At 42.7% G+C, this 13604-nt stretch overlaps 1 protein-coding gene across 13 annotated transcripts in view; it reads left to right on the top strand.

Moving 5' to 3' along the window:
* The window catches only part of sorbs2a (sorbin and SH3 domain containing 2a), a 50106-nt gene extending 38254 nt beyond the window's left edge, over positions 1-11852 (top strand). For 10 of the 13 annotated variants that reach the window (XM_053677321.1, XM_053677324.1, XM_053677322.1 and 7 more), the window contains 11 exons: positions 533-594; positions 931-1028; positions 1184-1298; positions 1495-1623; positions 2493-2657; positions 2763-3620; positions 4538-5638; positions 5922-6029; positions 6339-6376; positions 6466-6572; positions 8490-11852. In XM_053677321.1, the coding sequence (XP_053533296.1) occupies positions 533-594; positions 931-1028; positions 1184-1298; positions 1495-1623; positions 2493-2657; positions 2763-3620; positions 4538-5638; positions 5922-6029; positions 6339-6376; positions 6466-6572; positions 8490-8551 (2843 nt within the window). In that variant the 3' untranslated portion in view covers positions 8552-11852. The remainder of the gene's footprint in view (positions 1-532; positions 595-930; positions 1029-1183; positions 1299-1494; positions 1624-2492; positions 2658-2762; positions 3621-4537; positions 5639-5921; positions 6030-6338; positions 6377-6465; positions 6573-8489) is intronic. The other 3 variants (XM_047152371.2, XM_053677327.1, XM_053677333.1) reach the window with 3 other exon arrangements.
* Positions 11853-13604: the final 1752 nt, after the last annotated feature.

The raw sequence follows: 13604 nt of genomic DNA, 5'->3' as shown, positions 1-13604 counted from the left end.
TTCGTGTCATTTTGGTGCATCAGTTTTTACAGCTTTTCTTCTCTTTCATATTCAAGGTCTTGCATTCGTCAGTTGTTTAACGTAACGGAAGCATTTGATTCGATGTTGAATTTTTTGTTGTGTGTCTGTAACTTGTTTTAAAGTGTGATTGTGTACACTGACGGTGTAAGTAAAGTTTTTCCAGTTGCTTCAGTGACGTCGGTATTTAGGAAAATAAAAAAACGTGTCAATGTTATAGCAAATACCTTTCGTTTGTTTAAAGTTTTGGCGTCTGCAGCAGAATGTACTGAAGCGACTGGAAAAAAAAAAAAAAAAAAGATCACGACGCCTAAAAGTGAAATAAACACTTTCGATTTTGCTTTGCAGTTTGTTTCATCCCATCGTTCTTTTTATTTTTATTCCCCCCCCCACCAGTGCTTCACCTTTCTCATCTTACAACCCCGCCACGTTCATTTAAATGGTTTCCTCATGGCATGCCGTCTCACCTTGGTGCTATTCACCTTTTTGACACCTACCATGTGTAAATTTACAGATCAGGGCTCTGATGCTGGTCGCCTCACGCCTCAGATCAGAAAACCAACTCCAGATCGAGAGGTAACGACACCTTTGTCTTTATTATGCTGTTATATATACGATTATAAGGATTTATTAAAGTAAGTTCTTTTTTTCTTCGTCAATTCATTCTTTTGTCACATCTGCTCCATCACTGTTAACACATATGTTAACTATCTATCTAATCTACCTTCCTTATACGGTCAGTACTTCCTGTCCTCGTTACCCCTCCGTTTTTCCGTTCTTGTGTTACGACCCTAATCAACGTGCTAATAAATAAACACACGCTCACCTCTTAGAACATATCAGACCCTACTGTAATAAATAAATAAATAATAAAATGACAAGTGAGAGCTCTCTGATTGTCTCCTGCTGTAGGTGTCCTCTAAGCAGATGACATATCTCATATTGTCTTCTCTTCTTCATCAGAGACAGTCTGCCAGGGCGATTTACGATTTTAAAGCTCAGACCAGCAAGTGAGTACACGCTTAAAAAACAAAACAAAACGCATGCTTCCGGCGCACGGTTATGACATCATACTGTCCCAGCTGTCCTGTCTCGTGTATCTGCTTCCAGTGGATGTTGTAACTGTTGTAACTGTTTAAAAACGTGTTCTGTGTGTGTTTTGCAGAGAGCTCTCTTTTAAGAAGGGCGATGCGATCAACATCGTCAGACAGATCGACAGCAACTGGTATGAAGGAGAGCACAGAGGACGCATCGGGATATTCCCTATTTCTTACGTCGAGGTGTGTTTATAGATATAATAAACACAGCATTATTAAATATAGTCACATATTTTCCGGAGTATAAGATTTTCTCATTCGTTCGTGTATTGACTGTTCGTGTATTTTTGCTGATTTATTTATTTATTTATTTTTACATTGCATCATGGTAACCTGAAGAAAAAAAATCTCTATTTTGTGGTTTCTCCGTGTCTCTTAGAAAGTCGTGTCTCCGGAGAGGAAGCAGCCGGTGCGTCCTCCTCCTCCAGCCCAGCTCCGGGAGATGGGAGAGGCCGTGGCTCGCTACAACTTCAACGCCGACACCAACGTGGAGCTTTCACTCAGGAAGGCAAGAGACTCACACTAACATGCGTTCCCTATATTTACCAGAAAAGTCCACATGAACAGACTAGCGTTATGCGTCAGAAATAACCATTTGTTTTGGTGCTGTTGGTGTTTCTCAAAATGGCGGAACACATAGAAGTTGGATTAGCGCTCGATGCTAAGTGTAACTATGTAAATTTAATAGCATGGAGTCTGTTCTTAGTAACTGACCAACACATCTGAGGGAAATGTTGACATTGACCCTTTACTGCATGGCGTTGCCATATGGCAACAATGAATTTATCTCAGATGCTATTTTCATATGTAACTGGAAAAAGGAGGCTTTAACCGTGACAGAACAAAAAGAAAATAACCATTTCACATGACCAGGAAGTGCTGTTTGCACTTCCTTTTTTTGCAATCTCAGGGCTCTGAAAAATGTAATTAATTTTTCAATATTTAGGCAAAACTACTTCAAGGAAAAAGTCTGAGATGTAGTTTTTTTTCCACATTCCCAGTAAGAAAAACCGGTATAATATCAGACATTTTGCAATTGCATGTGATTTCAAGAGAAAGACTTAAAAAGATACTTCACCCAAAACATTTTTGGATCAAATTTTTTTTGTATGTATTTTGAGTGAGTAAATCCAACCATGTACTTTTTACAACTGAAGCTTCTTTCTAGAATTTTTACATGCTTACTAGGTGGCAAAAAAATGTTCTGCTACTTTCCACCGTTGCACATTGTTGCCATACGGCAACAATTTACCAGCTACCCCCTACCCCTATTTTTTTTAATAACTGTGAGCTAGCTAAATCATTTACCTCAGACACTAGCTAACTTGTACCGCCGTACACATTTATCAGTACTGTTTATATGTGTGCGTTTTGCAGGGAGAGAGAGTGATCTTGCTGAGGAAAGTTGATAAGAACTGGTATGAAGGGAGGATCCCTGGCTCCAGTAAGCAGGGGATTTTCCCCGTCTCATACGTCGATGTCATCAAGGGATCCCCTTCTAAAAGTCCCGGTCACCGTGTAGACACCTACAGGGTGCAGAAGGTGAGGCTATTCAAGAGTGGAAGAATCTGCTAAATCAATCACTTTCTTTTATTTTTCCATCACTTTCTTATTCTTTCTCTCTCTCTCTTTCTACTCCTCTATAAGCCCCATCCTGCTTCCCTTGGCTCCGCCCCTTACCCCCACCTCCAAGAGGTCACCAGTGAATGGTTGTCTCTCACTCTGGGCGTCACAGCCTTTTCCCCTTCTCCCTGTAGCACCCCTGTCCCGCCCACTCCACCACCCCTTCCCAGCATCCTCCACTGTCCCAGTACCCCCCCACCCACTCCTCCACCGCTCACTCAAGCACCAACCACACTTCAGCACTCCTCCATGATCTCAAATTCATCTCCGCCTCCTCCTCTTATGGCCCCACCTCTTCTACACAACCCCGCCTCTCTTGTGACAGACCACTCCCACTTATTTAACAGCGGAAATCATTTTCCAGCCGCACAGACAACACGGTTACAAAAGAAGCTGAGTTCAGATCAGAATCAAGAGCTGTACATCGTAGAAGCAGAGGCGACCGGACATAAAACACCGACCGCAGAACAGCAACAAAGCCGAGATCTAGCGACGCTCATAACCGATACAAACCCCTACGACAAAATTCTGACCATGTTCCTTGGTAAGCATTTATCACAGGAGGCGGAAAACATGGAGCCTTGCACACCACTGGCTGACGAGTCATCTAAAACCTGTGTGCTAGTGTCACCTGATAGGTTAACTCTAAAGAAACCATGCCAAGAGCCCGTGAGGCTGACCAGCCAATCAGAAAATCCACCTGATGATGAGGGGATATATGGGGAATGGTCAAGCATACTGAATGACAAACTCCCAGAACCTCACAGCCCAGTGACAGACAGCTTTGGGGCGGGGCTTCCTAAGTTGTACATACAGGAAGAGGGCGATGAGCCAATCAGATCTTCTGTTTTCAGTTCTATAAACGATACTTCGACACAAGAGGTAGCACGTGCAGTGTTTTCTATGAAAACTATGAAATAGATTTTTTCCCCTTTTGCATGTTTTGAAATGCGTACAGAATTTATGGTGGTCATACTACTGCACAGTTACGGTAGTTTGCCTGTTTGTTACTGTGTTTATGGTAGACATGCTACTCCAACAGTTGCGGTAGTTTGTTGAGTTTGTTACTGTGTTAACGGTAGGTGTGGTACTCCAACAACAGTAGTTTGCTGTCTTGTTAGTGTATTTACGGAAGGCGTGCTACGCCAACAGTTACGGTAGTTTGTCAATTTGTTCATGTATTTACAGTAGTTATGCTATCCCAATGACTACGGTAGTTTGCTGATTTTGTTAGTGTATTTACGGTAGGCGTGCTACTCCAACAGTTACGGTAGTTTGCTGATTTTTTTTGTGTATTTACGGAAGGTGTGTTACTCCAACAGTTACGGTGGTTTGTCCATTTGTTTATGCATTCATGTAGTTATGCTATTCCAGTGATTACAGTAGTTTGCTGATTTGTTAGTGTGTTTATGGTTGGCATACTATTCTGACAGTTACGGTAGTTTGCTTATATTTCCGTGTATAAATTTTGGACGTACTATTCCGACAGATATGCAGTAGTTTGCTTATTTGCTATTGTAGTTACGGTAAACATTCCATGGCACAGTTAAGGTATGCTGCCTATTGCTAAGTGTATTTATGGTAGGTCTGCTACTCGGACAATAATAGTAGTTGATGTATTTGTGTTTTTTGTGCTACTCTTAAGAGTTAAAGTAGTCTGTTCTTTTGTTGGTGTATTTATTGTAGGCATGCTACTCCTATCTGTCTGTCCGTCTGTCTGTCTGTCTGTCGTCTCTATTAAGTGTATCGTGTTGTTTAGGATTTGCGTGTAACTGTCTCACTGTATTTCTCCTTGCTAGGCCGATCCCTCTGCTCTTGTCAGGCCTCATCTCTCAAAGCCTGATCACTCCCCATCACCGGCCCCTTCTCCTCCTCCTCCTCATGTGTCCTCCCCCTCCCCTAATTCCTCCACTCACAGTACATCCCTCCATCTTTCTCCTCCCTCTTCTCCTGTCCCCTTGTCCCTTGTGCAAACTCCCCCATCCTCCCCTCAACCCTTCTCCTCATCTCCTGCCCCTTTGCCTGCATCTGAGGAGAAGCCGTCCTCGTCCTGTTGCTCCCCTCCTCCCTTTTTTCTTACCTCCCTTCCCGCTTCTCCTCATCCTCATTTTCCATCATCTTATATACACCCTCCTCCTCCTCCTTCTTCCTCCTCTTTTTCTTCCTCTCCCCCTGCCCGCTCTCTGTCTCCTCCCATCCCTTCCTCTCATCCTCCATTTTACCCATCACGGCAACCTCTCCTGCCCACCATCCCTGCCTCTCCACCGTCTTCTCCAGTCCCTCTCTCAGAGCGAACCACATCTCCCACAATTCCCCTCTCCTCTCCAGTCCCTCCCTCAGAGCGAACCACATCTCCCACAATTCCCCTTTCCTCTACAGTCCCTCTCTCAGAGCGAACCACATCTCCCACAATTCCCCTTTCCTCTCCAGTCCCTCCCTCAGAGCGAACCACATCTCCCACAATTCCCCTCTCCTCTCCAGTCCCTCTCTCAGAGCGAACCACATCTCCCACAATTCCCCTCTCCTCTCCAGTCCCTCCCTCAGAGCGAACCACATCTCCCACAATTCCCCTCTCCTCTCCAGTCCCTCCCTCAGAGCGAACCACATCTCCCACAATTCCCCTTTCCTCTCCAGTCCCTTTGTCAGAGCGAACCACATCTCCCACATCCTCTCCAGTCCCTCCCTCAGAGCGAACCACATCTCCCACAATTCCCCAGTCCACCCCCCCTTTCGTCACTCCTCCCTCCATCAGTGCGTCTCCTCCACCTTTGATTCCTCCTCCTGCCCTTTCCTCCCCTCAGTCCTCCAGTGTCCCCTTGTCCCGCACTCCTCCACGTTCTCCTCCTCTCTCCACTCCACCACTGTCCCCCAGGTCACAGCCGCGTTCTCATCACATCAAGGTAAAGCATAGCAAGTGTGTGCTAGGAGAATGGGATGTTGTGTGCAGCACTCAGTCTGCGTTGCGATGTGTGTGAGGTATAAAACGTGGCATGGCGTGTCCCTACAGCAATGCTACTTTGACTATCTATCTATATATATATATATGTTTATGGATGAAACGATATTAAAAGTAGATTGTTGCATTAGCATGACATTAAACGACAGAGTGTGTGTGTGCGTGTGTGCGTGTGTGTGTGTGTGTGTGTGATGCCAAGTCCCTGACATGAGCTGTGACTCTTACAGACGCTTTATAGTCATGCAGCGGTGGTTGATGGGAAGCCGCCGCTCAGCCCTATTTCCACCAGGAGGCGCTGTTTATCGCCCTCTGTTTCCTCCAGTAGAGTACGCAGGGTAGGACGGCGCGTGCAGTGACACTAGCAGCAGTGCAGACTGGGAAATGGAGTCCTCTCTTAATGCCCTTTCCCCTGTTTGGAGTTCTGTCTGTGCATGAATCAGATGATGATGATGATGATGATGATGATGATTATACTTGAGGATGAAAATGATGCTCCTGCATTGTATCTGTCTGTGTGTGCTGATCATGAGGTTGGAGTGACGTCCTTTTCCAGAACACCAACTCTGATATTATAAATAATTGATCAATATAATCTCTCTCTCTCTCTCTCTCTCTCTCTCTCTCTCTCTCTCTCTCTCTGCCAGAGAATGATGCAGGATTCACTCCATGGAGCCGGAGAGCCGTAAGTGACATCACCGTTAGCAGGATTCTCTCCCAGACTTATCGTTTGCAGACAGCAGAGCGACTAAACGCACGCTTCCTCTGCTGCAGGTTCCAGGCCGTGTATAACTACGTGCCCCGGAACGAAGACGAGCTGGAGCTGCGAGAGGGTGATGTGGTCGACGTGGTGGAGAAGTGCGATGATGGCTGGTTCGTAGGTATGACACGCTGTATAAACCTGCTGTAATATATCAATAATATTTTCACGTGTGTATCAAGAGATATTTTTTTCTTAATCCCAAGCCTAGGTCAAGATTAGTCAAAAAAAAAAGATTAGCTAAACAAAGACTTGATGAAATTAGACAAGGCTAGAGTAGGCAGACCAAAACCCTGCCAGGCCAATACTGGACAAGACGACGGACCAAATCGAGACCGGACAAGACGAGCCATGACTAAACGAAACTAGACGACTTGGGACTAAACAAGATTATCCAAACCAGGACTAGCTAAAATCATCCAAGACTAGACAAGATTACGCAAACCAAGAATAGGGAAAATTCTATAAGACTTGATAAGATTAGGCAAAACTAGATATGATTAGCCAAGTCAAGACTAAAACTGAATTTAAACTGTGTTGTTAATGAACAATAAATCTTCTTCTTCTTCTTCTTCTTATTATTATTATTATGTGGATGGCGGTAGCAGACGTTTTGCGCCCCATGTACTAATCCCTGGTCCTCAGGTGTTAATTTAACAGCCTCCGCTGAAGACCTCAGCAGCACTCTGAGTGTGTGTTAACGCTCTCTCTCTCTCTCTCTCTCGCTCTCTCTCTCTCTCTCTCTCTCTCTCTCTCTCTCTCTCTCTCTCTCGCTCTCTCTCTCTCTCTCTCTCTCTCTCTCTCTCTCTCTCTCTCTCTCTCTCTCTCTCTCTCTCTCTCTCCACTGGCTCTGTGATTCACTTGAATCATTTCCAGCTGTTTTTACGCTGTCGTTGTGCTGGAAGTGTTTATGGCTCCGATTAAAGCCCGGTTTTAAACCCCGTCGATATCAGTGATAAACTCCAGTGCACTTCCAGAAAGTTCCACACAGAGAGCAGCTTCAGCGTCTCGCTCGCTCGGTCCCTCACCACACTGAGCTTCATCACACCACACCCCGGGGGAACAGTTATAACTCGCTTCTTTCTCTTTCTCTCTCTCTCCTCCTTGTTCTTCTTTTTCATTTGCTTCTTCTCCTTTTTTTCTTTTTTTGTCCTTTATCTCTCTTCCTCTCTTGATCACATCTTTTCTGTTCCTCCTCTTTATTATTTCTCTTTTCTTTCTCTCTTCTATTTCTTTATTTCTCTTTTCTTTCGCTCTTCTTCGTGTCTATCTCTCTTCTCTTCTTTCTCCTCTTTTTTCGTCCCTCCTCCTTTCCCACCTTCTCTTTCTCATCCACAAAAATTCCACTCCATCATTTCCTGTGATTTATTCTTTCTTTCTTTCTTCTCAAAATCCTCTCATTGTTTTTTTCTTTTGTCTCTGAATTGTCTTTCACCTTCATTTTCCTTTTTTTTCTCCGCTCTCTTTCTTTCACTTAACTCTTCTGCGGTTATTCCTTTCATTCTCTTTTTCTTCTCTTTATTATTCGGCTATTTTTGTCCTTTTTTCACCTCTTCCTCTCTTTCTTTGGTCTTTTTTCCTTTTATTTCCTCTCATTCTTCTGATCGTCTTTTCCTTTTCTTCTTCTCCATCTCTTGTTTTCTTTGTTTTTCTTCTTCACCACCTTTCATTTCCCTGTTTCTTCTTCTTTACATTTCTTGTCTTTTTCTTCTTTCTTTTTACACTTTTTTCCTTTATCACATCCTTTTTTTTTGTCTTTTTCTTTCCTGTTTTATTTTTCTTCTTTTCACTTTTCCCTTCCACTCCGTCGTTCTTCACTTCTTTTTCGCCCTTTCTGATTCTTCCCACTTCACCCGTCACATCCTTATTTAAAAAAAAAATCTTTTCCTTCTTTCATCTCTTCTCGGTTATTCCTTTCTTCCTCTTTGCCCTTATTCTTTGTCTTTTTTCCTCTCGTTCCTCGTCCCTTTTTTTTTTTTTTTTTTTTAAATGTTCTCTTCCTTCTCCTCCTTCTTTTTTTTCTCCCTCTCCTCTGCAGGAACGTCTCGGAGGAGCCGGCTGTTCGGAACGTTCCCAGGAAACTACGTTAAGACTCTTTAATGAAGACCGACGGCACAAGAATTGAGGCCCGGTGTGGAACCTCGACCCTCCCTGCGTGCGTGTGTGTGCGTGTGTGTGTGTGTGTGTGTATGTTCTCATGTTTTAGAGCTCACTAGCCATCTCTAGCCAACACTTTTATTTTCTCCTCCACTGAAGTTTTGCTTCCATCCTGAATCAGGAGCTCAGCAGTGTACTCCATGCTCCGTAATAATATTCACATTATTTATTAGCTGTAATATTTTAATAAGCAATAGTTTATCATTTCAGGAGGTTACGAGTAGGAGAGAAGCTCTGAGACGTGATTGGTGGAAAGAAATGATTGACAGACTGACCGACGTCACATAGAGAGAGAAAAAAGGTCGCTGACGTCCCACCAGGTTTCTTGTGGGTGTGGGCGTGGCCTGTCCAGTGGCTCACAAAATGATAAAAGCCAAAATGACAATATGGTACATTGTATACCGTATACGAATCGCTTTTTAGGACTTTGCTAGGTATTTGTATCGTTTAAAATTGTTTATGTAATGCTGTCCCCTCCCCCCAAAACCGCCAAACAGACGTCACGTGAACTGAAAATATTCCAAAGTAATATTTCACTTTATTTCATCTGTATTTAGTGATACCGTTAAATCCGATCTAGCGAGCAAGCTAGGCCAGTATGTTAGCCGATACTAGCTAGGACGGTGTTGCCATGGTTACAGTGTGCACAATTTGTGACTTGTTTATTTTTGTTTTTTTTTCCTGGCCAAAAAACAACTAGCGTGAAAGCAGCGTAAAGGCCCCGTCGTATGTCACGCGGAGACGACGTCCGGCTCTCTTCCACGGACACTACGGCGTAACTGCGGAGAAAAGACGGACGCTGCGTAATTTAATACTCTCACGTAACACTTGCGTATTATTTCTCTTTGGTGTTTCTGCATAGTATATGGCAACCGTTCATTTATTTCCTATTTTCTGATAGGCAATAATACAAAACTGCTATTTTTGGAAGCGCATTCAAGTCATCAAAATCCATCAAAACATTTTCGATGTAAATGTAACAATCCATGCAGTAGAGGGATATGGAACTAAATCAGCAGGCCTAACTCTTCATGTTCGGTATTTTGTCCATGTTTATACGATAAAGCGGTCTTCGTACCGCTGTCACGGAATCCGTAACAGCGCCACCTGCAGTACTGGAGCGCCCAGACGTGACGTGGAGAACGTGGCAGTTTTTTAGCTCGCGACGTCGTCTCCGCATTAAGCGCGCGGAGGTGTTTAGTGGACGCAGGTTTTTGAACTCAGGAGCGAAGGACGTCATCAGTGCGCAAGCAATAACCTTGTTTCCATCCAGTAAAGGCCGAAATGACGTCGATGATGAAGTATTACTCTCCTAAACATGGCACTCAGCGAGTGTGTATTAGATGGTGATGATGATGGTGATGATGATGGTGATTTCTGTATGAATCCACAGTATGTTCCTCTATTTAAAGACTTTTACACATCGCCTGTTTCAAAAGCGAAGAAAGTGTCGGAAAAAAGACGGAAAAACAGCTGGATTTTCCGCATTGTTGCGTTTGTGTACGGAATGAAGTTCGATGCCCCGTCCGTGCCACTTTTCACTCTTTTTTTCTTCTTCTTCTTCACTTTATAAGAACACAACGTAACAGGATGTTTTGACGATTGTGATATTTTATATGATTCCTGTTTTCTTGTCACCAGAGTTCTGACGTTACAGATGTTCAGTGTTCAGAGTGGCGAGTGTAGCCGCACCTTACGTACACGAGTTATACGTTTGTGTTCATAAACCTCACAGGTTGTTTTTTTTTTGTATATTAACGAAATCCACTTGCTTTATAAAGTCACTTTGCTCACACACTCATTACGTTGGGTTTCATTTCATTTCCATTTGAATTCGGTTTTTTATTTGGATTGTGCTTTTAACTGTACTGTAGACGCTGTAGATTTAGGTCCCTGACGAACAAGCCAGAGCGACAGCGGCGAAGAAATGCTCCCCGAGACAACGTGTCCTCTTCCGGGTGACACCGGATAACGGGATGATGAATCTACAACTGCATATTATGAAGTCAAAATGTATTAATCAGCCGTATTCAATCCCAAAACGATGTACGTATTTATATGGGGAAAGTTCCTCGTATTCAGAGTCGGGTCACGCAGGCACTCGGGTTGATGTTTGGTATATATTTAGTTAACGTTTCGATTTTTCTTGAGTAGAACCGTCCGGAATGCGTTTTTAAATCTAAAAAAAAATTGCGTCTAGAAAATTCACACTGAAGATGTAGACCGTGTCCAGATTTATCAATTAGCGTTTTATTTATTTATTTATTTATATATCTCGTGCTCCGACGCTCAATTCTGTGCGCAACGTAATGACGCCATCTGATGCGAAATTGAGACGATGAAATGCTACGTCATGTGTATGCAGGGTCTCTTTTTTTTCCGCGTTTTTAACGATGTTTATGCGAATTAATCAAATAAAGCCGATGTTTTTGTTCGTTCGATGCAACCTGCGGTCCGAAGGACAAGCTGACCAAGCACCCGTCTGCAAGCTCGAGCCGATATCGAATCACGTAGGAAATGTGAACTTGAGTTCAACTAACCGAGACACGCCTCTGTTCTGCCAAGCTCCGCCCAGCATGTGTAACTCTGCACTCTTGTAACTTCTGGAGTCTGTAGTCGGTCCGAGGTCTGAATAACGCAATGATGTGTGTAATTTCGGTGTTAAACGGTCTTCACTACATATGCGCAGACCTCAACTCTGAATACGTGTGAATAAGAGTCTCGGGTCGGGAACACGACATGTCTGTATGATTACAGCGGCAGAATTAGCATTATCACAATATACAAACCGAGACATGTTTACTGTCTGTTTATTGTTGCGTTGGAGCCGCGAGGCTAATAGGTAGGGAAGGCTACCATATAGCTACCAGTGGCTATACTGTAAGCTGACAAAATGACTAAATTGGCTACATTTGTGTACAAATTTCATTTTGACGAAAGTTAGGAACTGTAAAAATCAGCACACGCTTTGTCTCCAGCATTACCATGATGTGCCAAAATATTCCTACTTATATACAAAACAAGTAAATATGCAAAAAAAATAACAATAATAAGTTAGCAATGGACAATATTTTTGGACCAGAAATGAGCTTTACCTCAACGACAGGACTGAGTTTGGGGACACGTCCTATCTCTCAGACTTTTTTCGGGGCTGTGCGTTGGCACATTAGATATATACGTGAAGTGAAATCTTTCTTCTACACACACGCTGTCTCTCAGTATCTAATAAACTCCTTCTCAGTGATCAGCCTCTGGTTTTGTTGGGTGTCGTCCTGTAAATTTATCTTGCACTCAGTTTCCAGTGTGTGTGTACGTCTTACTCAGAAGGCATCGCTACCTGACACAGTTTCTTTTCCAAAATGGTGGAGGAACCTGTTTGTAGGTAAGATAAAGCAATAAAACATCGACTAGATCGATATTTGATTCAAATACAGCTTTAATATAGCTGACTTCGCTATCTAAATGTGACAGCTGAGGTAACTTCATTACTTTATACATGTATATATCTGTTCTTTTCTTATTAGCGTGCTAGCAGGCCAGGTTCTTAGCATACTGGTTAGTATCTATGCTAGACAATTAGCTAGATAATAAAGCTATACTTGCTGTGTTTGACTGATTGTACCTGGAAGTAGACGCACTCTAATGTACGACGTACACGTTTTTTTTTTTGTTTTTTTTTTAAAATTCTCTTGTACCTTTAGCAAGACAGGCTAACAGATTGTGGAAAAAAAAAAATACTGTCATAGTTGCTAATTAGCACAAATGACTCTCGTTATGTTGCAAATAGAAGGGGATATCGTTACATGTTACAGTTAGAACAAGAAAATAAATGTTTCCTTCAATTAAAGTCTTTACAAATAGATGCACTAAGGATTAGTGTACTGCACTCATCGCGCACGCCGCCATTTTGACCGTGACGTCAGCTGTTTTCAGTCAGCGATCTCAGGTGAGATGAATCTTGCTCAAACTTTCAATTCTGTCCTCGAAATTTCCTAGTCTGCGTTAAACCTTTCCCTCAATAATAAAAAAACAAAAACAACCTTTTGTAGCTTGTATCCATGTAGCCGTGAAGTTGAGTTAGCTAACTTGTAGCTTAGCTAACGCGAGCTAATCAGCACATTCCCCTTGCTAGCTACTAAGCTGGTTGTTTCGACTTTATTTTCATATATATGATATGAAATATTTTTTGATATTTACATAATTATAAAAAATATATTCCTTGATAAATTTTTTCAGTGATTTCACATCTTTAAATTATAGCTAGATTTATGAAGTAACTTGCCCGACATTTTGCGAGCTGGTCAGCATGTTTCCTCGCTAATAACCCGAGCTCCCAAGTGGTTTCTCAGTACAGTTGTGTCTAAGTGTGTTTTTTCTTTAAAAAAAAAACAAAACAAAACAATGCTCTGGTAATTAGTAAGCTAGCAAGAACACCAGCTAGTTAGTTAGCTATCCACCAACGTTGCTGATTTGCCCGTCGTCAAAGGATGTAGACTGAACAAACCTTTATAGCAAGATCACGTGGACTATATTGTGTCTGCTGCCAAGGCCAAACGTGGTCCAGTTTAAAAATTCGATTCCTTCTACACACGATACACAAGTATCAGCTCTGTGTGTGTTCTTTTAAATCGTGGGGGAAAAGATTAGATTGTGACAAGGTTACTAACGTGAACAGACAAAACAACCTAGAAAACAGCTCAAGAACTTACTTCTGAGTCAATACGGGCATGTTGGAAAGTTTTAGAACCGAGAGAGAGAGAGATGTTTGGATGTGGAAGATTAGATGGCATTTACATTTGGAACTAGATGAAGAAGGCGAGAGTTAAAAACAGCATGATCCATGGCTGGAGAGAGAGAGAGAGAGAGAGAGAGAGAGAGAGAGAGAGTTAAATAAGAGGCAGAATGCCAAAGAACTGTAGCTCTGGAACAGACGGAGGAGAGAGAGAAAGCGAGAGAGACTGAGAAACGGATATTCTCTCCACCACTCGTATATCTC

The sequence above is a fragment of the Ictalurus punctatus genome, chromosome 29, assembly GCF_001660625.3.
Source record: "Ictalurus punctatus breed USDA103 chromosome 29, Coco_2.0, whole genome shotgun sequence".
Classification (NCBI taxonomy): domain Eukaryota; kingdom Metazoa; phylum Chordata; class Actinopteri; order Siluriformes; family Ictaluridae; genus Ictalurus; species Ictalurus punctatus.
The sequence above is the reverse complement of the archived record's forward strand: the minus strand, read 5'-3'. Positions and strand labels throughout refer to the sequence as shown.